This window comes from Aspergillus stella-maris, assembly GCF_047715825.1.
Source record: "Aspergillus stella-maris strain CBS 113639 unplaced genomic scaffold BDV14scaffold_15, whole genome shotgun sequence".
NCBI lineage: Eukaryota > Fungi > Ascomycota > Eurotiomycetes > Eurotiales > Aspergillaceae > Aspergillus > Aspergillus stella-maris.
The window spans coordinates 325,481-353,392 of NW_027396809.1; the positions used below are offsets into that span (position 1 = coordinate 325,481).

The 27,912-nt window shown below is 50.4% G+C and overlaps 11 protein-coding genes across 11 annotated transcripts; 4 read left to right on the forward strand and 7 right to left on the reverse strand.

The window, feature by feature from the left end:
• Nucleotides 1-3,204: 3,204 nt before the first annotated feature.
• BDV14DRAFT_198296 (uncharacterized protein) lies at nt 3,205-4,017 on the forward strand (the record flags this gene model as incomplete). The annotated part of the gene is made up of 2 exons (XM_073772904.1): nt 3,205-3,701; nt 3,891-4,017. 2 exons carry the CDS (start codon nt 3,205-3,207, stop codon nt 4,015-4,017), a joined length of 624 nt encoding a protein of 207 aa, XP_073630161.1.
• A 434-nt stretch (nt 4,018-4,451) lies between these two features.
• BDV14DRAFT_207661 (SDR family NAD(P)-dependent oxidoreductase) lies at nt 4,452-5,740 on the reverse strand. Its single transcript, XM_073775186.1, has 4 exons — nt 5,654-5,740; nt 5,337-5,588; nt 5,001-5,280; nt 4,452-4,899 (listed from the first exon to the last, which is right to left on the reverse strand). Exons 1-4 carry the CDS (start codon nt 5,699-5,701, stop codon nt 4,640-4,642), a joined length of 840 nt encoding a protein of 279 aa, XP_073630162.1. The 5' UTR covers nt 5,702-5,740; the 3' UTR covers nt 4,452-4,639.
• A 296-nt stretch (nt 5,741-6,036) lies between these two features.
• BDV14DRAFT_198298 (uncharacterized protein) lies at nt 6,037-6,579 on the forward strand (the record flags this gene model as incomplete). The annotated part of the gene is made up of 3 exons (XM_073772905.1): nt 6,037-6,164; nt 6,227-6,346; nt 6,411-6,579. The coding sequence occupies 3 exons, from the start codon at nt 6,037-6,039 to the stop codon at nt 6,577-6,579; spliced, it is 417 nt and encodes a 138-aa protein (XP_073630163.1).
• A 1,356-nt stretch (nt 6,580-7,935) lies between these two features.
• On the reverse strand, nt 7,936-9,154 carry BDV14DRAFT_188528 (NMT1/THI5 family protein; the record flags this gene model as incomplete). Its single annotated transcript, XM_073771081.1, has 4 exons — nt 7,936-8,604; nt 8,653-8,802; nt 8,861-9,032; nt 9,120-9,154. The coding sequence occupies 4 exons, from the start codon at nt 9,152-9,154 to the stop codon at nt 7,936-7,938; spliced, it is 1,026 nt and encodes a 341-aa protein (XP_073630164.1).
• A 684-nt stretch (nt 9,155-9,838) lies between these two features.
• BDV14DRAFT_170189 (glycogen synthase) lies at nt 9,839-12,730 on the reverse strand. The gene is made up of 4 exons (XM_073768167.1): nt 11,947-12,730; nt 10,539-11,901; nt 10,294-10,489; nt 9,839-10,242 (listed from the first exon to the last, which is right to left on the reverse strand). Exons 1-4 carry the CDS (start codon nt 12,400-12,402, stop codon nt 10,116-10,118), a joined length of 2,142 nt encoding a protein of 713 aa, XP_073630165.1. The 5' UTR covers nt 12,403-12,730; the 3' UTR covers nt 9,839-10,115.
• A 786-nt stretch (nt 12,731-13,516) lies between these two features.
• Nucleotides 13,517-15,919, reverse strand: BDV14DRAFT_32640 (arylsulfotransferase family protein). Its single transcript, XM_073776552.1, has 2 exons — nt 15,251-15,919; nt 13,517-15,201 (listed from the first exon to the last, which is right to left on the reverse strand). Exons 1-2 carry the CDS (start codon nt 15,623-15,625, stop codon nt 13,546-13,548), a joined length of 2,031 nt encoding a protein of 676 aa, XP_073630166.1. The 5' UTR covers nt 15,626-15,919; the 3' UTR covers nt 13,517-13,545.
• Nucleotides 15,920-17,493, reverse strand: erg20 (bifunctional (2E,6E)-farnesyl diphosphate synthase/dimethylallyltranstransferase). Its single transcript, XM_073776551.1, has 2 exons — nt 17,197-17,493; nt 15,920-17,137 (listed from the first exon to the last, which is right to left on the reverse strand). The coding sequence occupies exons 1-2, from the start codon at nt 17,317-17,319 to the stop codon at nt 16,214-16,216; spliced, it is 1,047 nt and encodes a 348-aa protein (XP_073630167.1). The 5' UTR covers nt 17,320-17,493; the 3' UTR covers nt 15,920-16,213.
• A 162-nt stretch (nt 17,494-17,655) lies between these two features.
• On the forward strand, nt 17,656-20,125 carry BDV14DRAFT_170194 (anaphase promoting complex subunit CDC23). Its single transcript, XM_073768168.1, has 4 exons — nt 17,656-17,844; nt 17,901-18,615; nt 18,665-18,848; nt 18,897-20,125. The coding sequence occupies exons 1-4, from the start codon at nt 17,741-17,743 to the stop codon at nt 19,925-19,927; spliced, it is 2,034 nt and encodes a 677-aa protein (XP_073630168.1). The 5' UTR covers nt 17,656-17,740; the 3' UTR covers nt 19,928-20,125.
• A 7-nt stretch (nt 20,126-20,132) lies between these two features.
• On the reverse strand, nt 20,133-23,478 carry BDV14DRAFT_170197 (ATP dependent DNA ligase domain protein). The gene is made up of 2 exons (XM_073768169.1): nt 22,214-23,478; nt 20,133-22,165 (listed from the first exon to the last, which is right to left on the reverse strand). Exons 1-2 carry the CDS (start codon nt 23,362-23,364, stop codon nt 20,272-20,274), a joined length of 3,045 nt encoding a protein of 1,014 aa, XP_073630169.1. The 5' UTR covers nt 23,365-23,478; the 3' UTR covers nt 20,133-20,271.
• Nucleotides 23,461-25,441, reverse strand: BDV14DRAFT_170199 (SF3a splicing factor complex subunit PRP9). Its single transcript, XM_073768170.1, has 3 exons — nt 25,323-25,441; nt 23,867-25,263; nt 23,461-23,813 (listed from the first exon to the last, which is right to left on the reverse strand). The coding sequence occupies exons 1-3, from the start codon at nt 25,410-25,412 to the stop codon at nt 23,789-23,791; spliced, it is 1,512 nt and encodes a 503-aa protein (XP_073630170.1). The 5' UTR covers nt 25,413-25,441; the 3' UTR covers nt 23,461-23,788.
• A 122-nt stretch (nt 25,442-25,563) lies between these two features.
• Nucleotides 25,564-27,419, forward strand: BDV14DRAFT_170200 (ATP-dependent RNA helicase eIF4A). The gene is made up of 4 exons (XM_073768171.1): nt 25,564-25,652; nt 25,705-25,959; nt 26,009-26,902; nt 26,962-27,419. The coding sequence occupies exons 1-4, from the start codon at nt 25,622-25,624 to the stop codon at nt 26,979-26,981; spliced, it is 1,200 nt and encodes a 399-aa protein (XP_073630171.1). The 5' UTR covers nt 25,564-25,621; the 3' UTR covers nt 26,982-27,419.
• Nucleotides 27,420-27,912: the final 493 nt, after the last annotated feature.

The following is a 27,912-nucleotide window of genomic DNA, read 5'->3' on the forward strand; positions in this document are numbered from 1 at the left end:
TAATGTCCTACCTAATCTCCAACTTGTTGGAGGATGAATAGAATTGGCGCGATGCAGCTTCGGATGCGGTAATGCAATATTATAATATTCTTGAAGGAGGCCTTTAAAAGGCCAGCCCAGGCAAGAAACCACAACCTCCACCGCATTGGATAAACCTATTGCTCAACCCCAAGATGCATCCCAAGTCTAAGACAGCATCAGCACATGCGAAGTTGGACCCCTTACCATACAGGGGAAGCTGTCGCGTGCTACCAAGGAATACTTGAAAAATTCGCAACAGCCGGAGGCCTGCTTTTAATACTTTGCAAATAAGAAGCTACCTAATAAGGTTTGCTGTTGTATGTTTTATGACGCTGGCTGTGTCACGCGCCACTTTAATGCTATTTATCTAAAGGAAGAGCTGCTCAAGTGTAACTGGTGCGAAGTGACCTTGTTGCATAAAATGGCATTTCAGCGCCACGCGATTGATGAGCATCGGGTGCGCAGTCGCTGGCGTCAGCCTGATCCGGCGTTTTGAATGGGATAATGACGAGTCAACGCTATGCCCGGTTCGTGCTATAATAGATTCTAAACCATCAATTATCCATGGTATTTTCCTGTTCTAGTTTGATGGTCGAGTACTTTTTACAATGTATCAACCGCACGCCATAGAAGAAATGCACCGACTGCCTAAGAACTCTAGAAATACAATGTAGAGTTGAGCTTCTAGACGCGCTATTTTGGACAATGTCGTTGACCGGACGCAGGCTGGGTTTGTCCAGATCCCTCATTCAGTCTGTCGTTGGGGCTGACAAGCTCTGCCCCTAGTGTCGACGTTTGCCTAAGTATCCGAAGTGGAGCGCCTCCTCGATGGTCTTCTAGGTTGCAACCCGGTTTGGCTTCGCGACCCCAAATCCGTTCTGAAGTCTCTCTACCGCAGTAACGCTGATGAGTGTCGGTCGACCCTCGCGAACGAACTCTGGAGATTACTTAGCCGTCGTACCACTCGAATTACTCCAGAGAATAATAGCACCGCCTCACACTTGCAGATCTGACTCTCAGTTTGATCCTGAGGGTATTATCGCAAAGAGGCTTAGCATTGTTTATAACAGGGCAGGAATTTCTCTTCATTCCCAACTTCCGGGATGAATGGCTATGGATAATTAATAAAATAAAGAAAAAGCGGGAAAAAAATCATGGCATAAGATCTTAACCGTTATCTCAAAAATAGACTTGCTCAAACTCTAGAAACGCACATGTACTTCCTCGGCGCCATCCTCTCAAACTAGTATCTCAGTCCTAAACCCTTTCACGGGAAACGCACTTTGGAACTAACCCCCTCTTGATGCCTTGAATATTTCCCATCCGGTCAAGGTGTTCCTCCACCCGACTCATCGAGGCTTTCCTCTTCCGTCGCGGTGATCAATGGATGATGGCCATGGCGGCCAGGCTTTTTCAACAGCATGGCAAGGGGGATAATAATTTCCTCTGTGAATTGGTTGTTGACGAGGAGGACTTCTTTGCTATACTATAGAGGGACTTGTTAGGCCCTAGGGACCCAAGGACCCGTAGAAGAAGTTACTGGCATCAGAATGCCCGATAGGCGTCTGAGTGCCCTCGTTGCTTTTAGGTCCATACTCGGATCTCCATCCAAAGCAAGTTTATAGAGCTGATGTTAGTGAAGAGATGATGAAAGGGGAGAGGCACATTACCACATCGGTTTCCCAGTGTTCGATCATTGCACTGAGATTGTGCGGATCCGCCAGGCTTTCTGATGTGACCCTAAGATACTTATCAAATATATTCCACTCATTTGTGTCACCGGAGCCATCACTCTCAAAGGGAGCGAGAGTGGATATTAAGTTGTGGTATTCAGATCTATCCTTGTTTTTGGGCATCTTTGCTTTGCATGTCGCCGAACCTGCTCTTTGGAGCAAAGCAGAAAAATCCGGATCTAGTTCCTTATTAGTTTCACCACCAGATCTGTCCTTTTTATTCATCTGTTCTCCATGCCGGACCTTCCATTCCAGGATCAATCGCTCAACTCCTGCTGAATCAAGGTAATTGGCATCAAAAATGCTGCTGGCTGCCAACCCCCGAAACCTCCAGGTATTTCGGGTCCAAGACTCGACCCGACGGATAAACTCGAGCTGGGAAAAATCTGCGATTGCTTCGGAACACCGGATATGATAGAAATCTAGGCAACAAATCTTTCAGCTTAACAAGTACTATGATATTCTGGCAAACATACCCGCGGCGGACCACTTGTTCTGTCCCATCCCTGGGCTCACTGCGAAACGCAAACTGCCTGGTTGGCTGCGCTGCCCACAAGTAGATAACTTGCATTTCGGTCCCCTGTAGGAATATGGAGCTACCTCGACGAAGAAAACGCGCAAAACTTCCGGCGGGTCAGGGTAGGTTGGATCGCCAGGCTCGGGGCCAAGGCCAATATGGTTTTGGAGATCTCTCCTCGCCCTTATCAAAGCATCGATTGAGGTGTGGCCAATTCCGCCGGCGACGTCGAGCGGGCTAGTAACCGACCCGCAAACTCAACGGTTGGTTACCAAGTGGCGAATGAGTAAAGGCGATCCAGGGCGAACTCAAGGACCTAGACCTTGCTGGCTGAGTGCTCCGTGCCGTCTGTCCTCCTAAAAGCAAGAAATAGTCTAGATGAGGGAACCCAGCTCCGTACAAAAGGAAAAATCAAGTCAATCTTGGAGGACATTTTGCGCGAACGTGGTCAGGCTGACCTCTACCATCTGAAGCGTCTACCAACTGCTTCTCCAGCTCGTCGGCATCAGGCGGCGGCGTGGAGGTCCCGATGGGACAAACAGGAGTGGCAGGGTGCCCAACGAGCCATATAGCCGGATTAAACAAGGCTTTCTTCACTAAGTCAGCTACGACTGGCTCCAGCTCTCCGGCAATGATAGTGGGCAAAGGTCAGTGCTACTAATCTGGTAAGATGTGTCGGGACCGGTACCGTCCCGGGAGGGCCGCAGTTGTTGGACACCCTGTTAACCTTCGAGCTTTCCTACAACGCCTACATCAATTCACACACGCCTCACAGTTGGACTCCGAAGGACCCGCAAAAGCTTTGGCGCCTTGTATACGACGTGCCAGAATTTGCTGTTGGTGAGTTTGTTGAGTTGGCTAGCGAAGGCGGCGCTGGGTTTCTCCAGATCACCAATAATGTATTGTCCAACCCGTATGATACTTCGCCCAGTGATGAAAACGTTGAAAACCGATGCTAGTGCCGGTGCCGTCTCGCGGCTCTCAGTTTTGTCCTCGGAGCACAGCTCTCCTAAGCTATCGTGGAACTCCGTCTCAAATGCGCTGGGGTACAACATCTTCTCGAGGAAATGCGTCATTGCAAGTGTTCCAAGCTCAATGATAACCTCCACTATGGGCGGCTTCAAGTCTGGAACCATCTACTCTCTCCATGTAATAGCAGCCGTGGGTAGTGGGAATCTGGGCTCGCCCTCTAATACAGTCACCGTCAGCACAATGTTCTTGCCTGATGGAAGCACTATCAGTGACTACAAGGCATCTCCGGGCGCCAATTCGACCATCTTTACCGGAGGCATTCTGGTTCCCTACGCCTTCTTCCGCGTCTACATCTGGGACTCGGCAGACTGCGAGTTTGACACAAATACCGGCCGGAGCGTCAATCCCAAGATTGACGATTGCGTCTGCGCTCATTACAACGTCGAGGGCAGTACACTGTATGGATGCAGCAGAACGGTCCCCGAAGGTTCAACAGCGCCTCCCTGGTCTTGGACGCCCGTCAAGCTTATTACCTCAATGTTACAGGCTATACCTATAAATGGACATTACCCATTGGAACATCGACAATCGACACCAGAAAATTGATATCTAGGCGCAGGGTGAAATCACCTCATTAACGTGTTTAGGGCGGTCGCTGGGGCGTATGACTACAAGATCTCAGGCATGTGCACGACACCAGGTCTACTGGCTTGGTGCGACCACATCGTTAACACGCTCTACCGAAACGATGACCCCTTCTATACGGGGGGGTAAGTATTATTACTTTCCTTCCGTTTCTTACAATAATGGTCTTATTGACGTCACCTGCTCCGTCCAGCGGCACTTGCTTTAACGGCAACTGCTGGGAAGGCGATAACTGCAGTATCAGCGGCAATGACATATGGGAAGCTTACCAGAACATTTGTGACATCGGTTGGTGCTTAAATTGTGGCCCGTTCCATAGGGTTGATGGTTGTCTGATTGCGATCATCTACGTGTATTCTTGTGATAATCACAGTGTGAGAGTGGATGTGCTTAAGATGATGGCGCCGGGGAATATCACAATAGTATCGAGAGTATTAGTCGGTGTCAGACGTAGATATAGACACATTGAGGAAAGGAAAGTACTTTGTCTGTTTGTGGTTGAGCTATAGTGACAAGGGGTATTATACTTCAATCTGGATACCAAGACATCAGACTGGAATTTGCACACAGTGACCACTCTGTAGGTTTCATATCTTCGCTACGACAGAGCAGCCATCGCACATGGTCGTCAAAGAGATTGCCCGATTAAACTAAATAATGCGTATCAGGTCTCCTCCTTAGAAAATATCGCATGATTTAATTACATGCTTCCGAGCTGCGATTGTATCCAACCGGTACAAAATCGCCATCCTTAAAAAAGCCGTACCGTAGTCGTAAGCGCAGCGTCCAACATAATGCTGGTTCCATTGATATAACTCGCCGACGGGCTAAGCAAATAGGTAATGGTATCAGCAACCTCTTCACTCTCCGCCGCACGCTTAATAGGAACCATTGCCGAGATCATCGCCCCAACCTCCGGATTCCTCTGGAGCTCGACATCGAGTAGCGGAGTGCGTACCCATACCGGACAAACAGCATTACAGCGGATGCCCTCGGGGGCGTGGTCGAGACCTGTTAGTGGAGATGGGATGTCAGCTCTGAAATGATTGTATAAAGTCGTTGCAATACAATGCAAAATCACATAAAAGGACCAGGGGGTTCGGGGGAAGAACCAGTCATCTTCGTCACACCCATACAGGCATGCTTAGAAATAGTGTATGATCCCTTCCCAGGTAACCCGGCAAAGGAGTTCGCCGACGCAACGTTGATAATGGCCCCACGGCCAATATCGCGAGACCCGTTGCGGCTGGTGAAAGTCTTGGGCTCCTGCTTGCGCATCGCGGCTGCCTGAGCGCGGCAGCAGAGAAGCATACCGCGGGTATTGATCTTCATGATGTTGTCAAAGTTGTCCAAATCTGTTTCAGCGATCGGGGTGTGAACTCCGTTGTCTATCTATTTCACATGTTAGTACCTATTGCAGTAGAGTGAGACGCAGTGAGTTGACTTACCCCAGCCGCATTGACGGCATAGTCAATCCTGCCAAACTTGCTCACGACGAAATCAACCATCTCGCCAACCTTATCCTCGTCCTTGACGTTGACAACGAAGACGTCGGATTCGAACTGCTTGTTCGTGGCATATTGCTTGCTTTCTTCTGCGGAGGCATGGGCGGTCTCCTCATTCATGTCCGCAAACACGATGGCTCGGGCGCCGGCCTCCGCGATCGAGAAGGCGGCTTGTTGGCCTATTCCGCGACCGAACTGGATGTGGTTAGTTGAGCGCTTTAGCAAGGACCGGGAGAAGGCAGGGAGAGGGAGAGAGCTACACCAACGACGAGGGCAACACCATCTAGTCGGGATCCTGCGATAGTCATCGTGATAGAAGTGTAAAGAATGAAATCGGAGGAGGTATGAAGAAGGGAATCGTTAGTGGACTGGGCCCAATCTATAGGGCAGAAAATGGCAGTCTGTTATACACCCCGCATCCACAAGTTGCCCTGTCCGGATTGGTCAAGGTGCGCTGGCCTCAATAAGATAAGAGTTTGCAACGCTGTTGGTCTGAACAAAGACAATTGGAAAAGGGTTCGGGGATACAGCTGATGAGAAAGTTGTCCGCCAGATCCGACAAAGCCACTCTTTCCTCGGCATTGCTATGGTTGATAAAAACCAACACGATTTGAGCCTATATCACAAGCAAGAATGGTTAGACATGCTGCTCGAGCGCCGGTCGTCTGAGGGCAAGCGAATCGAGGACTACGAGCTCGGCTACGCGTACAACGAAATTGGCGTTGCCTATGGGAACAGGAACATGCTTGACGAGGCAGCGGGGGCATTTCTGTGCTCCATTGAGATTTTCCAGGGACTTGATGACTACGAGGACACGATACTCGGATGGCCAGAGCCAAACCTGGGTTTATTTATTGGATGCAGGGGAGATTTGAGGAGGCTGAGCATACCCTTGTTGAGATTCTGGATATCCACGCCGCGGCGTGGGGTGTGGATGACACCAGGTCTTTCAAGTGAGCGAATTTCCCAACTGCAGTCTTTACCCCCTGACGGCTCCATACTGATCACCAGACATAGAACCGGCAAGATCCTCTACGGCATGGGTAACGTCCTCGAAGACATGGGCCGGTACGAGGAAAGCCTTAACCTCCACGTCGGTGCCTCGCACAATACAAAAAGACACTCGGGAGCTCTTTATTGCAAGTTACTTAAAGCGAGCTTTCGGATGGGGACAGGAGTTATTTAAGATGGTCTGGCAAATATTAAGTTTTGCCAAATTGCCTACAAGGTCTTGGTTTATCAGGCAATAAGGAGGAAGAGTGCGAGAGTAGTCCAGCATTAGCATTGTCTTATGTTTATATAGTATGCATTAGCTAAAGAAGCCTTGTTGGGTGTGACTGCGGGGTTTGCTCAGCTCTGGCCTGGTAGTTAATATAGTGCTTAAAGATAGGATGTTAGCAGGATTGAAACTTGTTAAAAAGGTTATTAGGGCGGTTTTTTTCCATACTATGTGTAACCATGGTTTAGTAAAAAAGAGGTGTATCTTGAGCCAGGATAGTTAGAACTCTTGAACAAGCTGCATTTGCTATCTAGCAAATAATATTAATCTAATTTTCCAAAGCCCACCAATAGTAATATCTTATCTAGCTGGACAATTAACTTCACTCCAACATTGTTAATAAAAAGCATAATTCAACTTAATAGCAGTAAACTCGATTTCCATATTTAATCCTTGCCTCTGGTTGCCTTATAGTCTGTTCCTTCTGCACCACCAGCAAGCACGAAGTCTACATTGGCAATACTTGAAGATATATTGGAGCAGATAATAGTAGTATTCCTTGCAGGTGTGAGAGCCTAGGATAAATCTCCATTAATGATGTTCACACTCGTGATTCTCCTGGGGGTCCTGCGCAAGCTCCTGCAGCATTCTTTCCATCCTACCATTAATGATTTCTTCTTCTTTTTCTTTATCATCATTAACAAACACTTTGACAGGCTTGACAGCAGCCGCAGGTTCAGGCACTAGCCTAGCTTGCGCAGCATCTACTAGAGCATGAAGAGCAGGATTATTCTTGATCAAAAATCTCGTAGGCATGCGCGAGGAGGTGATGTTAGTTCCATTCTTGGGTAGTTGTTGTAGCGTTGTTAATTCCCAGGTCCTCTGTATAGCAGTATTCCCATTAACCACAGGGTGATGGAAAAGGTATTCTAAGGTACTGCAGCTTTTATTGTCTATCAATGCTTTAAAGACTGATGCCTCTCCACTTTTTCAAATTGCAGTGGATGATAATCAGTGTTAGGTGATGCTGAACGTCCGTTTTGGCTGGAGCCTGGGGCTGAAAAATACCCATAAGAATCCAAAAACGAGAGCGACAAGGTCGCCAGGCAGTAACTTTATGGCTGTGCAAAAGCGAAGTTTCAAGGCGGGTCCAAGTCTACTAATACTCTACTGGTACTCGATTATAGATCTACGGCAAGAGAGAGCAAAAATATCACTGTCGTCTGTTCCATTGCAAAGAGTGACCAGCATAAGCTATCGACATCACATTCTGGGCCTTGGATCAGGATATGATCTCTTCGGCTAATGTAGGTCCTTCCGCATCTAAGCAGAAGCAACCTCCAGACGGTGGAATCCACCCTGCGCAGCAACCTGCTCCTGCAACTTAACCATGCGCTTCTGGTCGCCGGTAGGATCGGCCGAGTCCGCGTCAAGAGTCCAAGAGAGGTACTTGTTGGTATAGTTAGGTGCGAAGTCAGCGTCAAGGATACCCAGACGCTTGCCATAGTTGGTAACCTTGTTCCAGTCGCGCTGAACATTCTTCAGATCGCGAGAGAAGTAAGCGAACGACCGCTCGAAGACCTTCCTGTTGACAGGGGTGCCCATGATCGGTTTGATATCGACGTACTCCTCGTACGCCTTTTCGGGGGAAGCAAGAACGAACTCAGTCGCTCGTTTCACGGCGTTCATGAATTTCTTGATCTTATCGGGGTTCGCGGCCATGAAGGCGTCATTGGCGATGTACAGAATGGAGCAGAAGCAGCAGCAGCCGAGCTCGGCGAGCTGGTCGATGCGCAGCATTTGGACGTCGTCGCGGGGACGGTTCTGAGAAGCCAGCCATTCGGCGAGCTCGACCATCTGGACGTTCTCGAGGCCGATTCCGGCGTGGATATCGCCGTTGATGATGGCCTTTGTGACGTTCATGCCGCAGCGGACGGCGGTGTAGTCGTCGGCTGTCATGCCGTAGTATTTGGTGAGTTCGTCGATTTGGATCTGCACCAGTCAATACTAGCTTTGAATAAAGCATTGGGGGAAGCGTACCTTTCCAAACTCTCCAACGTAGCCGATCTTCTTGCCCTTGAGGGATCGGAAGTCCTCGGTGATTCCACTGTCCTTGAGGTAGACGACACCAGTGAAGGGTTCGTCAAGGAGGGAGCCAATAGAAGTCACAGGGAAGTTGCGAGCTTTGGCCTTTCCAGCTTGTTAGTTGCTATTGCGTCTAGATGACTAGTAAAGGTGGTTGACATACAGCAAGAGTATGAATCATAGCCTTAAAGCCCATATCGACCTTACCGCTACCGATGATCTCAGTGACATCGGAGGGGTCATTGGGCTCGAGCAAGGCAACCTTGAGACCTTCATCCTTGAAGTATCCCTTGGCCTGGGCGAGGTAAAGGGGGGCGTGGTACGGGGTCGCGTGCCTGCAACACCTTAGCACAGAGCTCACCACCAAACAAGACCAGATCGTTCCCAAGGAGAATCGATTTGTCAAATGTGGATTAACGTACCAGTTAGTCAAGAAAGTAATCTTATCAGTAGACATCTTGGCAGTTCAAAACGTAGTCAAGTCAAAGACAAGATTTCTCTGTTGAGGAAAGTCAGCATAGGAGACGGCTTCCCTATGAAAGCCGTCCCTTGTCTTCTTGTAAAGTAAAGGGGGGCAGTCAATGCAACGCATGTCCTTTCGCTAGTATTGTCTAGATCAAGTTATGACAGTATAATCTCAGAACGAACGGGCTGCTACTTGGCCCCAGAAGGAGAAAAGCAGTAGCCCGCCGAACACCTGTCATGCACTGCGATGACTGTTGATTCTGTACGATACCTTGACCCGACCGACTTGTTCGTTTGAACTCCAGCGAAGACACCGCTACATCGTGATGGCCGTACCGATCGATAGTTCGATTGGTGATTGAAGTAAAGTAGGAGCAATTGAAGCAATTGAGTAGTTGAGAAGTATAGGTAGGAAAGAAGAAACGAGAAGACGAGGGGCAGAAATAAATAGCTACCCCGCGGTCACGAGTTTCCAACCCCACTGTTGACTTCATCTTTTCTCCTTCTCACCGGGTTCAACCTTAGGGACCACACAGGGCTGAAGTCGAGATCTGATTGGGATGGAGCTCGGACTGCCAACAGGGTGCATTGGCCCTCGATGCGAGAAGACCCGCCGGACGAGTGCAATCCGGGTCCAGGGCTCCAGAGCTGGTCCGATCTTCGCGGGCCTTCCGGTGCCAGAATCCGTGACTAATTTATTCGACTGAATAGAAGCCGATCAAGCGCACGAGCTTTGAAAATACGAGAGCGGACCATAGCTACTCAAGAAAGGTTGAAGGAAGCGCAATTGAATGGTATATCTCAATCGAGACTAAACAACTGTACGGGGACGAAGGTGTAGGCTAGAGCCCAGCTACTCAAACCAACATCAACAGAGAAACCATACACAATATGCTGACAAAAGTACATAGACAAGTAAGAAGGAAGGAAAGCAAGGGCTGGTCTTATGTATGCTACGACGACAACTGCTGTCCACCGTTGATGGCTATCCGGTCCAGAGGTGAAGACGCTCGGTCCGATTTCTTCGTTCGCAGGGTAAGCGGGAAGAGGTGGTCATCGTGATCGTCTTCCTCGGTTGTTCTATTGGCAGATTAGTTACTGATCGTCACTGAACTTCTGGATGGAACGTACGATGGCAGTCTCCATGCAACGTAGTCTTCTGTCGAGAGACCTTCCTTGACTTCCTGGAGCGAGGCAAAGTCGCCGGGAGTCATCATGCCGGAGCGATCGCGCGGAGAACCAGGCACTGACAACGGTCGCGAAATCTTCTGATCCGTTCCGCCGATGTCGAAGTAATCGTCCTGGTTCTCGAATGAAGAGGGATAGGCTTCAGAGGTCAGTACAGGTGAGTCATCCAGTCGTAAAAGATTGCATACCTCTTCGGAGAGCCAATTGTCTTGCCTTGACATATTCCAATCCCATACGCTTCCAGTCCAGCAGGTCGCTGAGTCGCTCGGTGCGGTTACGCTGGTTGATGCGCTGTCGTCGACTCTTGGAAGCAAAATTGAACATAAAATCAGTCAGCTGGTTAACTGAATCGTCGACGCCCTTCATTCGACGGTCGACGATGTAAATGCCGTAGTCTGACGAGTTCTCAATAAGCTCCTCCATGTAGCATCCGAATCCGGAAAGATTCGTCGTAATACTAGGAACGCCCATGACAGTACATTCAGCAGGTGTATATCCCCAGGGCTCATAGTAAGACGGGAAGACACCAAGGTGAGTTCCACGAACAAAGTCATCGTAGTCCAAAGGAAGCACAGGGTTCGACGAGTTCAGGAACTCCGGGTGGAATATGATCTTGACGCGGTCTGAGGACTGGTTGAAGAGCTGGACGCGGCGAATCTGGTTGAGGATGGGGTCCTCGTGATCACTTGCCATGTTATGTGTGACGATCGGAGGCAGACCATGGCGTTTCATGGCGAACAACCTACGTCGGAGAAGGACGCGGTCTTGACTGGTGATCAAGTCCTTCTCGTCGGGCATGTTGTCGCCCTCCTTCCAGGAAAGACAACGCTCGTACATGCGCTTTCCAATGCCTTGCTCGATATTTTCAATAGTGTCGCGGAGCGACTTGACGACTGCTTGACCCTTGAGCGATTCAACGGTGAGCGACGAGGTTTGTGCGGGCATGATAATGAAAGCCACGATTGTCGTCTTTGACCCGCTAGACTTGAGCCGGTGGTTCAGACGAGCCATTCCTTCGATGAACATGTCAACACCCTTATTGCGAAATTCGTATCGGCCAGATGTAAAGACGTAGAGGGTATTGTCCAAGTCAAAGTCGTTATGTCCATAAAAGTGACCTCGGACAAACTCATTGATCTTCTCTTTCGACTGGGAGTGCAGGTTTTGGAACTCGTGAACAGCAGAGAACTTCTTGACATTCAGCCCGTTTGGCAAGACGCCGTCCGGTTTCCGCTTGAGAAGGTGCTCGCTCTCAAAGGCCGTGATGTGTGAAACAGTAGTAAAGACGTCTGCAGAGTGTGCAGCAGCTCGCTCAATGCAGTATCGGTGGTAAATCCCACGCTTGCCAGCCTCCGCATCGACATCAAAGTGCTGCAGGTTATTGTAAAAGTCAACTGATCCAGCACAGAGGTACCGACCGAGCAGCGTCGCATGGGTAGTGAAGATAGTCGTCAAATCCATATGCCGTTTCTTTGTTAACGGGAGAGCAACACCAGCAAGCCACTCGTGGAATTGTGCAACAACGGCACGACGACGCTCATGAGCAATGTACTGCCAGAATTAGCACCGGTCAACCCAGCTCCGGAGCGCACGTACCTCGCCCAAGAACCACGCAACCAAATACCCAAACACAATAGCCTCATTCGTCTCATGATCAGAAGCAGGCGACGGAATCCCCGCCGTATTCCACAGGTCTCCCTTCCACTCATCCAGGTATTTGTATCCCGTCCCGGTATCAATGAGGAGCACTCGCGGCGCACCCTCAATAAGCCAGCGACCGTAAACCATCTCAATCCCGCGCTCCTTCATAGACTGCATAGTCTTTGTCATAGCGGGACTAGATGGAGTAAGCTCTTCGACCTCCACGGCGGCCGAATTGCGATTGAGCGGCCCGATGAGGGTATACCGCTCGCCATACTCTGCTGTCGTGACGGGTGCCTTGGATTTCAGTACGGAGTAGATGCCTCCGACGCGATTGGCGACTTCCGTTGCGATTTCGAAGAGCATGTGGTTGCGGACATCGCGCCTGGGGGGGTCTTGCTCGTCGGCCATGGTGGTTGTGCTGGGAGTTGACGAGATAAGAGGCAATGAGAGGGAATGAAGTGCAGAAGTCTGGCGAAGAGTCAGAAAAGGAGTCAGAAGCAAAGACCGACACCCGCTTTGTCCGGAGGCCCGTGGTGCTCAGCGCTTGGGGCGTGCCTTGGACAGGAGTGTGGGGGAAGGTCGAAACCGGGTGGCGGGGAGTCCAAGCTGGTTCTAGACGGGACCAACCTACCGTAAGCCTGGTCAGGGGCGAGGTGAGACAACGACGATAGAGAAATATGTTTATTGCTTGCCCTTTTCCTCCTCAAATTCACAAGCAACAGAAGTATGAAGCAAAAGAGGAGAGTGAGAAGAAGAAAAGAGGAAGCAGGCCTTATCCGGCGAGAGGGCGGTTGCACGGACTTGGTTGCTTGATGCACCCTGGCAAACGGTATGGCCCCAGCTCAATAGTGACGATACCCTCCAAGGAATAGCATGACGACCCCTCCTCGGATCTGTTCAAACGGTCCAATTGTAAGATCACCCGACCGGTTGATCATCGACCTACATTAATCGCTTTTCGTGGAGGCGTTACTAGTTGTCTACAACTGTCTTGTCGGCCGTTGGGATGTGATCCTGCTAGCAAGATAACAGCCGATGAAGCTCTCTACAGAAGTCTTTTCTTCTGCATCCAACGTAGTTCAAGTGTATCATGTATTTAATAGAGTTTTCTTCACGTTCCATTGAGTTTGGCACGCATTGGTCATGACGCTCTGGATCAACTGCGATCGGTCTGGGGAAAGCTCCAGGGCCCATGACGTCACTTCTCCAGGCCCACCTGTCAGTCTTCGCCAATCACGCTCCTTCCGGTGACGGCGATCACGAGCTGCTGGAGTCCGGAGATGCCATGGCAAGGCTACAGATTTGGGGTAGAAAAGTCCGTCATGGCATGATTGTCCTGTGGAGTTAAATGCTCTCATCAAATATGCAGGCCTATCTCCTCCGATAATTGAGAACGGCCGATTGGAAACTCCCTTCAACCGCCAATATTCTGCAGATAAATATAGTAATTGCTATTGCTATCTGTCTAATAATATACAGTATCAAGTTTTATAAATATTCCGCTGTCCAGTCAACTGCCTTCAGTCAATCATCAGAGCGAGCCAGTGTATTCTATTGCTGCTTTGCTCTTGAACTCGCAGTGCTTCGCGTGCTCGGTGTCCTGATCAACATCGGCAACCCATTATCACTCTGGAAGCTCGGTGATCTGGGATATTTATTCGGATTCGGTGACAATAGAGCTGGCGACAGCCGGGGGTTATCCAGTTGTGAAATCTCGACGTCGTCGCTGTCATCGCTTTCAGTGTCGCTTACTGTGTGTAGTCCAACCTCCTGTTCTTCGCTCGCATAATACTCCTCCCAGTTACTTTCTGCGTCCCGAAGATTCAAAGGCAGGAACCTGCGCCGGCCGAAACGGATTCGTCGACAGCTTCGGACAAAGGATGACCAACAATAGCGGCGCACGAAGAAAATACAGGCAATGATTGCTAATGCCGCAAAGGCACCTGCAAAGAAGAGGCCTGGTGATGTTTGAGACTCTGTTTCAGGGGGCGGAGGGGGGCTTTCTGGTTCCTCGGTGGTCGGATGGAAAGGGAGAATTGCCGAAGTGCGCATTATCAGCCCCTTCTTGTCCAGGGCGCGGACACGGAGGTAGGGGTGTTCAATATCAGACGGAATGCTGATCTTTGTTTCAAACCCTTGTTTCTTGACCGTTGTTATTGCCGAGAAATATGTGTCAGATTTCGCTTCTTCTGAAGTCGCACTCTCGTGGCCAGGGACATTTGGATCGAGATGCGGGTCGGCGTTGGGAAGAGCAACCTGCGCCCCTTCGAGAACCCATTTGCCAACTTCGGTTGCACCATTCCAACTAACATAGGCTTCAAGACCATCAATTTCAAAGGCTGGCGTCGTGTCAGGATCTCCGTGCCATGAATGCTTCTTCACCCGGTAGGAGGCTGGAGTGCCTGAGCCAAAACTAGACAGGGAGCCGAACTGTGTGTGGCACATGGCAACTCCCATCTCGCTAAACTCGGTCCACGCTGCGCCGTTGCGGCCGTAAGAGACAAGGACGTTTCCATTCTCCAACATCTGGACAGAGCCATCAGATTGAGGTTGTGATTCTGGCGTGACTCCATCATGGCCGTACGCGCGATATTCACGGCGAAGTTTAACAGTCATATTGTCCTGGTCAACGTCGAGTACAAGGCCGCGATTCACCTTGTCGTCTGGAGTCGTATTGTCGAACAATGTGATTGCATCGTCCTCGGTAAACCGCGCATCATGGGGCCATGCGAATGTTGAGGCTCTCCCGTTGGAGAGATCTTCGAAATCCGTATGGTTACCACCGAGTTTCCACATGATGCTACCAGTGCGACCGTTGAGGTAGGTGAGATGGTCATTGTGAAGGGCCGATATAAGGTAGTTGCCGAACTTGTCTTTGTCGACACTGGTAATATGGAAGAAGTCCTTGGGATGACCGTATGTCCACCCTGAGCTCTCGGGGTTGTCGACAGTCACATCCGTAATGTTGAAGTGGTCCGACGCACGCCACTCAAAAAGCACCTCATTCGTCTCAATATCGACTTCCACAAACCGACTGTCCCAGATCCAGCCCCTCTCCGGCCCACGGACCGGCCGCAGATCAGCCTGCTGAACATCGTATATGGTAAAAAGCGCCGTATCGTCGCTGGTGATTCGAAACTCGTGGAGGTCTGCGGACTCGCCGTTCGGGCCTTGGATCGCATATCGCTCTATGTATTGCTCATCGAGCTGGACGGGTCAGTAACACGAAATACTGATGCTGAGAGAACTACCATACCATGTGAAGTACGCCTTCGCCGTGCCCGCTGGCCTTATCATACCCCTCCCAGAAGGTAAGGTAATTCTCGCCCTTGTATGTCTGAACGTCCAGGTTATATGCCGCTCCATATCTCTCGTCTTCGCTCGCCCAGATGAGTTCGCCATCTTGGTCAATGATTGTTGGGCCGCGGGCAGCGACTCCATCTCCGCGCGGTGACAAGAAAGTGTAGCCATCCTTGCAAACTATGCTTTTCCTCGCGACATAGACGGCCGTACCAAAGACCGAGCTTGATCTGTAGAGCTCGGTGGGCCATTCACCCACGGGCTCAGTCTCCCTCGACGCATGAGTAATGTTAAGCAATATAGCAATTGCTAAGAAGACGTGATGCCACATAATGAAGGTGCTGCATTGGATGAGAAGAAAGGCAAGGATTGACCATGACCGAGAAGAGGAAATAAAACGAGTTCGGGAGTGCAGTTGAAACAGGAAGGAAGGGAGAGGGACGGGATGCAAAGTCTCATATATTTGTTACGGGAGTATACGTAACAGCCGATATTTCTAGTTAGAGCGGCCGTTGCTGACACGCCGGCAGAGATGTGATCGACAGGGTTAAAACTTGAAACCACTCCTGGACCCTTACACCAAGTCTGGACCCATCAACTATCCAGCCGTCAGGGCTTTAAGCTTCTCGCCGGTTGGACGATAGGAACCCCGAACCTGACGGTTTGGAATAAAGTAAACCGTTGTTCGGGTTTCAGAAACAGTTCCCTATCGCTGTTTTACTCCGACCCTAGAGCACAATGACTCGTGGTGCAGCGTCTTGTGCTACTCTGTGTACCTGACTCGAACTTTTTTGGCTGAATGGAGGCTGTTGGTCAATGCTTTTTGGTAGTTGTAAATTATTATAAACATGTCATCCAATCGTTCTAATCTATACTATGCGGTGTTTCGACTAATCCTCTGTCGCACAATGCATGCCGTCTATTTGCTGCGCTTGTAAATCTTGCCGAGGAAGGCTTCGAAGACCTCCTTCTTCAGTCCCTCGGACTCGTTAACAGCTGCAATCTTCGTCTTGAGCTCACCAACAATCTTCTCCTCGTACTTCTTGTACACAGTCTCGAGGTCCAGCTCGCGGTAGAGCTGCTTAACCTTGGCTTCTTGCTCGTTGTCTTTGCGGCCATATGCGTTGTTGAGCAGTTCGCGCTGCTCAGGGGTAACGCGCTGAAGGGCCTGGTTGACCAACCATGAGCACTTATTGTCCTGAATATCGGTACCAATCTTTCCGATAAACTCGGGGTCACCGTAGGCATCCAGGTAGTCGTCCTGGACCTGGAAGTACTGGCCAAGAGGGATAAGGATGTCGTGAGCCTGCTTGAGGTTCTCGTCGGTGGCGAGCTGGAGGTAGTGGAGGGCCAGAGCAACGGGGAGGTAGAAGCTGTAGTAGGCGGTCTTGTAGGTAACGATGAACATGTACTTCTCCATGGAGAAGTTGTCGAGGTCGACCTTGTCCTCGGGCGCCGTGATCAAATCGCACAGCTGGCCCAACTCAGTCTGCCAGGTAGTCTCATGGAAAAGCTCGATCAGGTCGACGTAGGCGGGGTGGGAACGGAACTGCTTCTTGAGGATGACATAGATACCGGACTCGAGGAGGAAAGCGTCGTTGATGGCAATGAGCCCAACACCCTGGTGACGGTACCAGCAAGGCTGGCCACGACGGGTGATGGAGCCGTCCATAAGGTCATCGCTGACCAGGAAGAAAGCCTGCAGCAACTCGGTCAACCACCCAAGTGTGGCCAAGTCCTTGTATTGTTCATCGGTCAATGGCTTCTGCAGAAGAGCAACACCAGTATCAGGGACGGAAAGACCGCGGTTGAGCTTGCCGCCAGGAACGTTTGTGTCAATGGCCTACCACAAAGAAAAAGTCAGTACTTCCTGGTCGCGGAGAGCCAATTGTGTCACAGTACCTTGCTGAACCATTCCAGAGCATTCTCGGGAAGGTTGTACTTCTTTGCATGGTCAAGCATAGCCTGGCGCAGGGAGGGAAAGACCGCCTCGAAAGCAGCACGGCTTTCGGCCTTGGAGGACATTGTGGGGTATGCGACGGAGAAAAAGACGAGGTATAGCAGACGCAAACAGGGCAATTGAGGTAACCCGGAATTTAGCAAAAGTCAGACAATGCAGAAAACACTGGGGGAATGGTCAATGAATAAATCACAGGCAGAACAACAAAGGGGCGGTCTCGTCGAGTGCGGAGTCGGAGTAACTGGAAAAAGGAGCACAGCAGGCCCAAGATAGTATGGGCGCTACGCCGTACGGGCGGGACCAGCACCCAGCACGTTGCCCCGCGGTTTGCACTGTTTGTTTGTCGCGTCGCCCAAACAGGAAATCAAGTCTCTCCGCGCTGCACCTCTCTGCAACACAGCAAGGTTGTTGCAACCTGCGCATTATTTCGTCGATCTTACACGTTGGGGACCTGTACAGGCATCAGACCTACTCCCACGCTTAATCATGGCCGCCAATCTCACAGAAGAAAACATCAAGGAGCTGAAATATCAACTTGAAGACGCGGCAATAAAGTGCTCCGAGCGGTGTCTATACCAGTCCGCAAAATGGTAAACAAACTACCTCAGTGGTATCTGCACCAATCGCTTACCTACTGTAACTATAGGGCGGCCGAAATTCTCGACTCAATTATCCCCCTCGACAACTATGACACCGATCCCGACTCGCCGATGGACATTACCGATCCACCTCCGCCGCAGAATCCCTACCTCCGAACTCAAGATCCAGCCGAAGCTGCCCTCGAAGCCCAAGAATCTCACAAATACCTACTAGCGAAAGCTTATTTCGACACTCGTGAATATGACCGATGCGCTTCGGTATTCCTTCCCCCGACAATACCTCCGGTCTCTTTATCTACATCGTCGCCAAACCCAAAACCCAAGCTTTCATTGACTCCGCAGAAAGGCAAGTCGAAGGCATCTTCATATGCAGGGGGCAAAGAGACCGGTGCAACGAGAAATCCGTATCCACGACTCAGTCAAAAGTCATTATTCCTTGCGCTATATGCCAAGTATCTTGCTGGCGAAAAACGAAAGAATGAAGAGACAGAGATGGTGCTTGGCCCGGCTGACGGAGGTGCGACTGTCAACCGGGAGCTTCCAGACCTTGCCCGCGGACTAGAAGCTTGGTTCACGGAACGTCAAGAGAAGGGTGTCGAGGATCAAAACCACGGCTGGCTTGAGTACCTATATGGAGTTATCCTCATCAAAGGGAGAAACGAGGAGGAAGCGAGAAAATGGCTGATAAGGAGCGTTCATCTGAATCCATTCCATTGGGGCGCATGGCAAGAGCTGAATGATCTTCTTGCAAGTACTGAAGATGTGCGTTTCCTCTACCTTCCTTTCCTTGCGGGTCGCTAACTGTGTGCAGTTGAAACAAGTCGTCGAGCACCTTCCGCAAAATATCATGACTCTCATATTCCACGTTCATTGCAGTCAAGAGCTGTATCAAGCTACTGAGGATACCTACCAAGCTTTGTCAGAACTTGAAACCATCTTTCCTGCGAGCGCCTTCCTCAAGACCCAAAGAGCCCTACTCTACTATCACTCTAAAGGTATGCCCTGTCGCAATCGTCTTCCTATGCGCTACTAATCCCGGACAGACTTTGAAGAAGCATCCCACATCTTTACAGATATCCTAATAACATCACCCCATCGCCTCGACAGTCTCGACCATTACTCCAACATTCTCTACGTGATGGGCGCGCGGCCACAACTGGCCTTCGTCGCCCAGGTCGCAACCGCCACCGACAAATTCCGCCCCGAAACATGCTGCGTAGTGGGAAACTACTACTCTCTGAAATCCGAGCACGAAAAAGCAGTCATGTACTTCCGCCGCGCCCTAACCCTAGACCGCAACTTCCTCTCCGCCTGGACACTAATGGGCCACGAATACATCGAGATGAAAAACACCCACGCTGCTATTGAATCCTATCGTCGCGCCGTCGACGTCAACCGCAAGGACTACCGCGCCTGGTACGGTCTCGGTCAGGCGTATGAAGTCCTCGACATGTCCTTCTACGCTCTCTTCTACTACCAACGTGCCGCGGCTCTTCGCCCCTACGACCCTAAGATGTGGCAAGCTGTCGGCTCCTGCTACGCGAAGATGGGCCGCATCGAGCAGAGCATCAAAGCGCTCAAGCGCGCCCTCGTTGCAGGCTCATACTACGCCGAGGACCCCTCTCAACACGGAACCTCTCAATCCCGTAAAATCCTCGACCCCGAAACACTGCATCAGATCGCGAGTCTCTACGAGCGCCTAGGCGATGAGGAAGAGGCAGCGGCATACATGGAACTCACACTGCAACAAGAAACCGGCGGAGCACCGAATGGTGACGAGGAGTCTGATATTTCGGATAGCGATAATGACGACGATGCTTCAGCCTCAGGCGGGAATCGTCGACGCGCACGAAGACGGCAGACGGACGGCGAGGAAGACGATTCTTGGCATGGGACTGGGCCGACCGCCACGACTTCCAAGGCAAGATTATGGCTTGCAAGGTGGTCACTACGACACGGTGACCTCGAGCGAGCGGACCAACTTGCAAGTGAACTCTGTCAGGATGGAGTTGAGGTTGAAGAAGCGAAGGCGTTGATGAGGGATGTACGCGCGAGAAGAGAGTCCGGCGAATGATCCAGTTTCCTCCCCTTAATCTGTTACACTCTTTCTTGCTCTTTGCTTTCCTTATTCCTCTCTTTCTCTGCATTTCCAACGTTCTGATCTTCCATTGCATTGAATTGCAGGCAGGGCTAGCGCGGTGTTGGTGTGTATCCATTGATGGGTTTTGCGGATGCTTAGTTTAGTTCGTTTTTATATATCCCGCAGCTTAGGTTCGAATGTCAACATGATACCACTTCACAGCATGTTTGCCTTGATACTCTGACTGTCTACGACTGTCTAACAAGTGCTTCTGCATTAAACCAAGATCATGATTCCTTTTGTTCCTTCGTAGATTCATGAGTCGTAAGATACGTAAGTTATCCAACCCTAACCAAAGGCTCAAGCGAGCTGAACTGCCCTAAAACCAAAATCTCCCTGCGATCAAATGATATCCTGAGCTTGAGTTTGGGATCCTCATTCTTAACCTGATCCTGAATAGCTTCAGTACTGGGATCTTCCTCCACAGGTTCCTCGGATCCAGAACGTGTGTCAACCTCGGCGTCCCACGCTATGCATGCACAAAAGTAATGCTTGCTGATTTTCTCCCAGGTCTTGCGGAGGCAGAATTTGGGATGCTTCCAGTTTGTTGATATGGAGAGGAACTTGGAGTCGAGAATGAAGATCCGGCCTTGTGGGTGGTGGGTAGTCGTGGCACCTGTGAGGGTTTGAGAGATCGCCTGGCTGAGATGGAGGATCGTTGAGTTAAGAGGGCGCTGAGTGACATCTGTGAATACCATACCCAGGCTGCTATTTAGAGATTTCGAACCGAGGCTATCATCATGGGGCCTCAATATCGAAATAAATTCTTCAAGTTCGCGAACAACGTTGCCGTAGCCATCGATTTCAGGGAGCGACTGGCGCTCGTGGCCCGAGTGAATGAAGACAGGGGTGCTAGCAAGGGGCGATATGACAGATTCAACAATTCCATTGCGCGTAGACTCGAAACCTTCACGATTGTCTGCACTGGCCTGGCCACTATCCGATCCACTCCTCATCGCCATCAGAGATGGTGCAGAGACCAGTCTCGTCAATGCTGGACCAACAATCTCTTTCGTTAAGCGAGCACCTTTCTCTGGCCTGCCGGAAAGACTCTTGATGCAAGGTTGCCACATTGGCGGGGGTGCTTTGCGTTTTCGAGCATTTGCCGGGGATGCGATATTGCCAAGGCTAGCTAAGATGTTTCCACCAGCTTCGTGAGCCGCATCTGACGAGCTGGAAGAGGTCGGGCGATCGTCGACATGAATAGGAATAGCATTGAAAGATGGCGGTGCGCTGCCGGTGCTAGAGAAGCTTTGCGATTGGTCCGGGAGGTAGCCTGTCACTGCTGCACTCGACCTAACACGGTTGGCCCATTCCTTTTCTTCTTCTAGTATATCCTCGGATGGGACTGATACCGCCGAGTCTGCTAGAAGCTGCAGCTCCAGGAAAGAAGCAACATCTTCAAGCGACCGGTCGAAGTGAATTTTCAGGACTCTGGGGAAGCGAAGCGTATAGTACCGGACGCCTGACGGCTTCTCAAATCCGGCTCCCATCAGCTCAACGACAAACGGGTCTTTGAAAACAACGTCAATTCCTGGTAAGCCAGATCGAATGTCTTCAATGTCGAATTCGTCATTGGAATCGGAGCTACGAGCACCAAATTTGCCAAATGTGTTGAGTAATTGCATGTTTGACTGGCTCATGCAGTAGCGATCAATCACGTCGATGACGCGAAATCTAGGTTCGGCACTGGACTGCAGGATAGCGTTCTTGTTCTCAAGACAACCCACAAAGAAGTGCGTCCATGTTTCCTTCTTCGCGAGTCCAAGCTCAGACGCATCACGCGCATTGTATGCTGCCCCAACTATTGCAAGGTCAACTGTGTCACCCAGTCCTGGGATGTAATCTTTTTTCAACTTGATCCAACGACCTTCGCAGCTAGCTCCGGAGTTAACCAAAATTGGAAAGTAGGGATCCTCGCTTCCTTTCAGAACCAGGCCTTCCCAGCGTTCAGCAATGGCCTTGGAGAAAAGCGCCTCGAGCCTAGATTGACCATCGGTCCGAGAAAAATCAATCACACGTTGTTCGGCGATATCAGAAATGCCTGGAATCATTCGGATTGTGTCCTTGAGCAGGAGTCGCCTCTCTCGATGTGGCTTTCGCAAGCAAGTATCATCGTCAAGGAGTAGTATGTCAAAAAAGACTATCATCAAGTGTTCGTAAGGTTGCGGTCTGCGGATGTCAGTATATCCACGCAGCCTACGATTAATAGTGACTAACGGAGAATCATTTCCTGTTCCAATCAGGAGACCAGACCGAGAAACGAACTTGCGTAGTTTGTGGAACGGCATGATCTTTTGGCGTTTGTCACTCCAGACTAGCAACTCGCCCTCCAAAACGCAGCGGCGTTTGAACTTGCAATCGTTGCTACCTATTCTCAAGGCATCTTCGATGGCTGTATGCACACCAATCCTATCTGTTGTGGAGTCTTTGCCGCTCTTGGAAAATATCTGGATGGAATTGAAACGATTCGAAAGATCAACATGAATCTGGCAATATTCGCCATCATATTTCTTTTCGACGCTCATTCTTCGTTGCTCGACCATGTTACAGCAATGCTTGGTGCTGCGAGCCTTGTAGTACTCTGGCCTTCCAATCTTGATTCCGACTTTCGGTTTCATGTGATGTAAAGCAATCTTACCCAGGTCCTTGGCGTATACTGGCTCAGGCCTGGGCGGAAAATGAGTAATGGGCTCGGAGCACAGCAAAGACACCGCAGCTTCAAAGGAGTTCTGGAAAAGCAACAGATGTGGTAGCAAGAAGTGGAAGCTTGTCATCGTCAGGACTTCTGGTATGGTATGAGAAAAGTGAGTCTTGAGTATCATTCGAGTCAGCCATTTCGCATCCCTGCTACTCAGGCGCCGGTACAGAGGTGAAAGCGTCTGGTCTACATCGATCGCCGAGGGTTGCTTTCGAATCTTCGGTCCAGAGAATCGAACTCGCGAGGCGATTTGCGTCAATGCGAAGTCGATTTCCTCGACGGTGACCTCTTGACCAGCGGCGGTGTCGTTCTCTGCTTGTCGCATCACATTCTCCACGCATTGGCCGAGATCTGCGCCACCGGTTGTACGCCATTTATCCAGCTCCTCACGACGAGACGATCCGAGGAGTAGGCACCGGCCGATGACCCTAGCTAAACCTGAATCTTGCAGCCCGTAGACTCGGTCGGTTCGCTTCTCTGGGAACATGCATGATAAAAGAGCCAGTTGGTTTATATCGGGATCGCGAATCTTTTTGCCATGCCGGGCAAACCATCGTGTAATAGTCTTGACATCTGGATTTTGTTTCCGGGCGTCAGTTGCCGCTTTGAGGACGCGATTGTTCTCAAGCGACGAGAGCAGATCACATAGAAAGGTGAATTTGAACCCCATATATCGCGTCAATGATCGCTGGTGTCTTACTCAGACAGAACGCGATGCTTCTCCAACTCCCTATGGAACTCATGGGAATAAATAGGCCAGGACATGGGCACGGCAACCCTCGAAGAGTTCAAAGAAAGTTGAGGAAAGGACGCGAGAGGGGCATGCGGAAGAAATAGGAAACGCGTCCATGGAACACGATATCACGTGATGGTGCCTACGGTGTCTGGGCCCGGGGCAAGTGAGTACTACTGATTATTGAAGGCCTCCTCTGTGGTAGAATACATGGCGCACTGGTGACTGTGTCAGTACGCGAAACTCAATTTTCCCATTGATTCAACAACCCCATGGTATAAACTATGAAAAGATACCTGCCAACGCCAGGGTTCGGTCACGATGTGTAGAAAAACAGGGCAATATCCACTCCACTACCACTTCACAGGATACCTTGCTTCTGGAGACTAGAGTAGTTGTTAGCATTAACGAAGATAGTGAAGAGTTTTGGTTGACGTACTCAAGATAAATCCGCTCAGGCATGACGTTACCCTCTGCATCCTCCATCTGCACCACGTTGTCATGAAGGTCTCTGTCCTTTCTGCGATCCTGTTCCAATTTCTCCCACAGCCGGATGGCGTCGTCGATCTTTGTGATTTCGCGGAAGAGGTTTGTGTTTGATGTGATACCGAGGCATTTCAAGCCGAAGATATGCAGCGCCTCAGAGAAATGCTTGTCGAAGGCGCGGCGACCCATGTACACGTAGTTACCGCAGATTTCACAAGAGTACTCAACACCCAGACCATGCAGCTTGTACAGCCAGTAAGGAATGGGCTTGCCGTCCCAAGCCAGTGGGAGCTTGAGAGGGTTGTATACCTTGTCTTCCCCTTCCTCGTCTGACTCGGCCCCACGGTCACCGCCAACGTCTTCGGACTCCGCGAGCATCGCATCAAGCTCCATTTGACGCTCGCGCTCTGTCATACCCTGTCTCCGCTCGACATTAATCTTTGTTGCTTGACGCTCGTTGATGAGTACTCTGGCTAATGAGCGAACGCGGTGTTCGCGCTCTGCAACCGCTCGTTCCTTTAAGCGCTGAGTACCTGTTGCCCCACTGCTCACAGCCGGCGCCGATGCTTTGCCCGACTCGCCCGCTGCTTTACGAGCTTCGGCAGCTCGAATATGCTTCTTTCCCGTCAAGTGGTTCTTGTACACATTTTCGTTCTTGAACTCCTTCTCGCAATCGGCGCACCAGGTACCTTCACCAGATCCTTCCGTCTTCGGGCCTTGTGTGCCACCGTTGGCGTCCTCTTCTGTCCATCCAGGGACCTGGTTTTCTGACCACTGTTTCTCAAAGTCATCGTCGAAACTCGCAAAGATCATGCTGAGATCCTGCAAAGGCCTGGCCTTCTTGATAAATTCCTCAAGATAGTTGGCGAGCTCTCCGACATACTGGAAGTATGTGTCTGAGAGCTTGTTGTTTCGCTTGATAGTCATCTGCGGTGGGGTGAACGCATCGAATACATCAAGGTACTGTATGTATGATATCCGTTTAATACCGGGCAAGTTCAGGTACTGATCGTGAAGCCGTGTGAGATCGAGAAACTGTCCGTATCCTTCCTCACCAGTGAACATCGTATCGACCTCTAATCCTGTGGGCTCGCCCTCGCCGGGCTGTCGGCGCTTGTACGCCCTCTCAAGGTTCTCGACCGGTTCATTGGGATAGCGCTTATGGAAGTCTTTGACCTCGTCCAGACGTTTGTAGAATTCATCGAACTGGTCGCCGGTGGAGATGGCCTGAATCTCTTTCTCGCGTTCGCCCTCGGTGTTTTGGTAGATCTCGAGTAATCTCTTCGACTGTTCGTCGATGCGACTAAGGAAATTGGCTACCTCATGGTCGCGAGCGAGTCGTTCGCGTATCTGTATAGAAGGGCATTTGTTGGTGACGGACGGGCAAGAAAAACTCCAGAGCTACTCACGTTCCGGGGCTCTTCAGCAACTCGGTCTGCAATAGCTTGCTCCAATCTCTCCAGGTCCTCGTGAATAAACCGCTGATCTTCAAGCACCATCCTGTCTGTGATATAATGTCTAATTTGACCTTCCACTAATAATGTCGGCTTGAGAAGGTTGCCGCGTCTTTGAATGCGGCGAGATTCTGGCACGTGACGCAGGCGGTCGCTGCAGTCGGCGAAAAGTCGCAGTGCAGGCTCGACGTTTCCTCCTCTAGGACCGCAACTCTCACCCTAACCCATTCAATACATTCTGTTCTTAATTCAAGATGGCGGACGGAATCGACAGACGCACCGATGGTATGGTTCCTACCTGCGAAATGAGGCCGCAACTACTGACGAGCAATTCTAGACAAGATGGAGTTTAACACCTCCAGGGAGGTCACCGTTGCTCCCACCTTCGAGGATATGCACTTGAAGGAAAGCCTTCTTCGCGGTATCTATGCCTACGGATACGAATCGCCTTCAGCAGTGCAGTCGCGCGCCATCGTCCAGATCTGCAAGGGCCGCGACACCATCGCTCAAGCGCAATCCGGTACCGGTAAAACAGCGACGTTCTCGATCAGTGCTCTGCAAGTCATTGATACCGTTGTTCGCGAGACCCAAGGTATGCTGGAAGCAATTCCGACGGTCTTGATTTAGTGCTAATCTTTTAGCTCTCGTCCTCTCTCCCACCCGCGAACTTGCGACCCAAATCCAATCGGTCATCATGGCCCTCGGCGACTACATGAACGTTCAATGCCATGCTTGTATCGGAGGAACAAACATCGGTGAAGACATCCGGAAGCTTGACTATGGTCAGCACGTCGTCTCAGGAACACCTGGCCGTGTCGCGGACATGATCCGGAGACGCCACTTGCGCACCCGCCACATCAAGATGCTGGTTCTCGATGAAGCCGACGAGCTCCTCAACCGGGGATTCCGTGAGCAGATCTACGACGTCTACCGCTACCTTCCCCCGGCTACGCAGGTCGTTGTCGTCTCCGCTACACTCCCCTACGATGTGCTCGACATGACCACGAAATTCATGACAGACCCCGTCCGCGTCCTGGTCAAGCGTGACGAATTGACGCTGGAAGGTATCAAGCAGTACTTCATCGCCGTCGAAAAGGAAGAATGGAAGTTCGATACCCTCTGCGACCTCTACGATACCCTCACCATCACACAAGCCGTCATCTTCTGCAACACCCGCCGAAAGGTCGACTGGCTCACCGACAAGATGCGTGAGGCCAACTTCACAGTATCAAGCATGCACGGAGAGATGCCTCAAAAGGAACGTGATAGCATTATGCAAGATTTCCGCCAGGGTAACTCGCGTGTACTTATCTCCACCGATGTTTGGGCCCGTGGTATCGATGTTCAACAAGTGTCCCTCGTCATTAACTACGACCTGCCCACCAACCGTGAAAACTACATCCACCGTATCGGACGAAGTGGTCGTTTCGGCCGCAAGGGTGTGGCCATTAATTTTGTCACGAGCGATGACGTGCGCATCCTGCGCGATATTGAGCTGTACTACTCTACGCAGATTGATGAGATGCCTATGAATGGTAAGATCCCCTATCTCATGCCATCCTGTCAACAAGGCACCCAGCTAACAAACGCACAGTTGCCGATCTCCTTTCCTAATCTACTTATCTACCTCCTTATCTCAAACATACTATACCTCTTCGCAACGTTGAAAATGTCTTATAACGATCGCAACATCCAACGCACCTCGCTCTATTATTCCAACGTAAACACAGCAGGCTTAAGCTGAGCTCCGCCACGCCTTACCCACATAGGCACACCTAGGGACAGGCAAGACAGGGCGAGCAAGGCGCGCTCAAAAAGAGTGGAGGAAATGGGAAAATCAACAGACTGGTAAGTTGCCTGGATCTTAATGGATCAGACTCCTCCAAATGATGGATAGCTGATGACCTTTCCGCTCTTGAAGTTAATACCTCACGCACCCCATGTACTCAAACAAGGGCACCTATTTATTTACCTGAATTGGGGACAAAAAAACCATACCACGGATTTTTGAAGCACGGAGTCTTAGGCTATTTACACTAGTTAGTTCGATGTCATGTTGAATTGAATTCATATCTCTTGTTTTTTCTCCTCGCCTTGTTCTGGTTTCAGAGCATATGTAGTCTCGGCCTCGACTGAACGAAGTATTCCATCCTTAATATGGTAGGCTCGGGTATTTCCTCTTAATACTCCTCTCATATAGATATGTGGCTTCTAGAATCAGGCGTATATAATAGTTGTGTATCCATTTGTTATATCACAGGGCCGCAAAAACAGTCCCTATCAACAAACAACTAGCGTGAAGACCAAGTCTAAGAACCCACAAAGTCATGTTCAGTGTGAGTGGGCGGAATGAATCGAACCCAACCAAGGCAGCAAAAAGCAGAACAGGTCATTCAAAGAATGGATAAGTAGCTACACCCAACGTACTCCTGGACCGCCGGGACTGGATCACCAAAAGCAAGGGGATGGATAGATAGACAGATAGATGGGAAGAGGGATCCTGTGTATGGATGTCATAAAGCAAAAAAAAAAAAAAATGTATAGA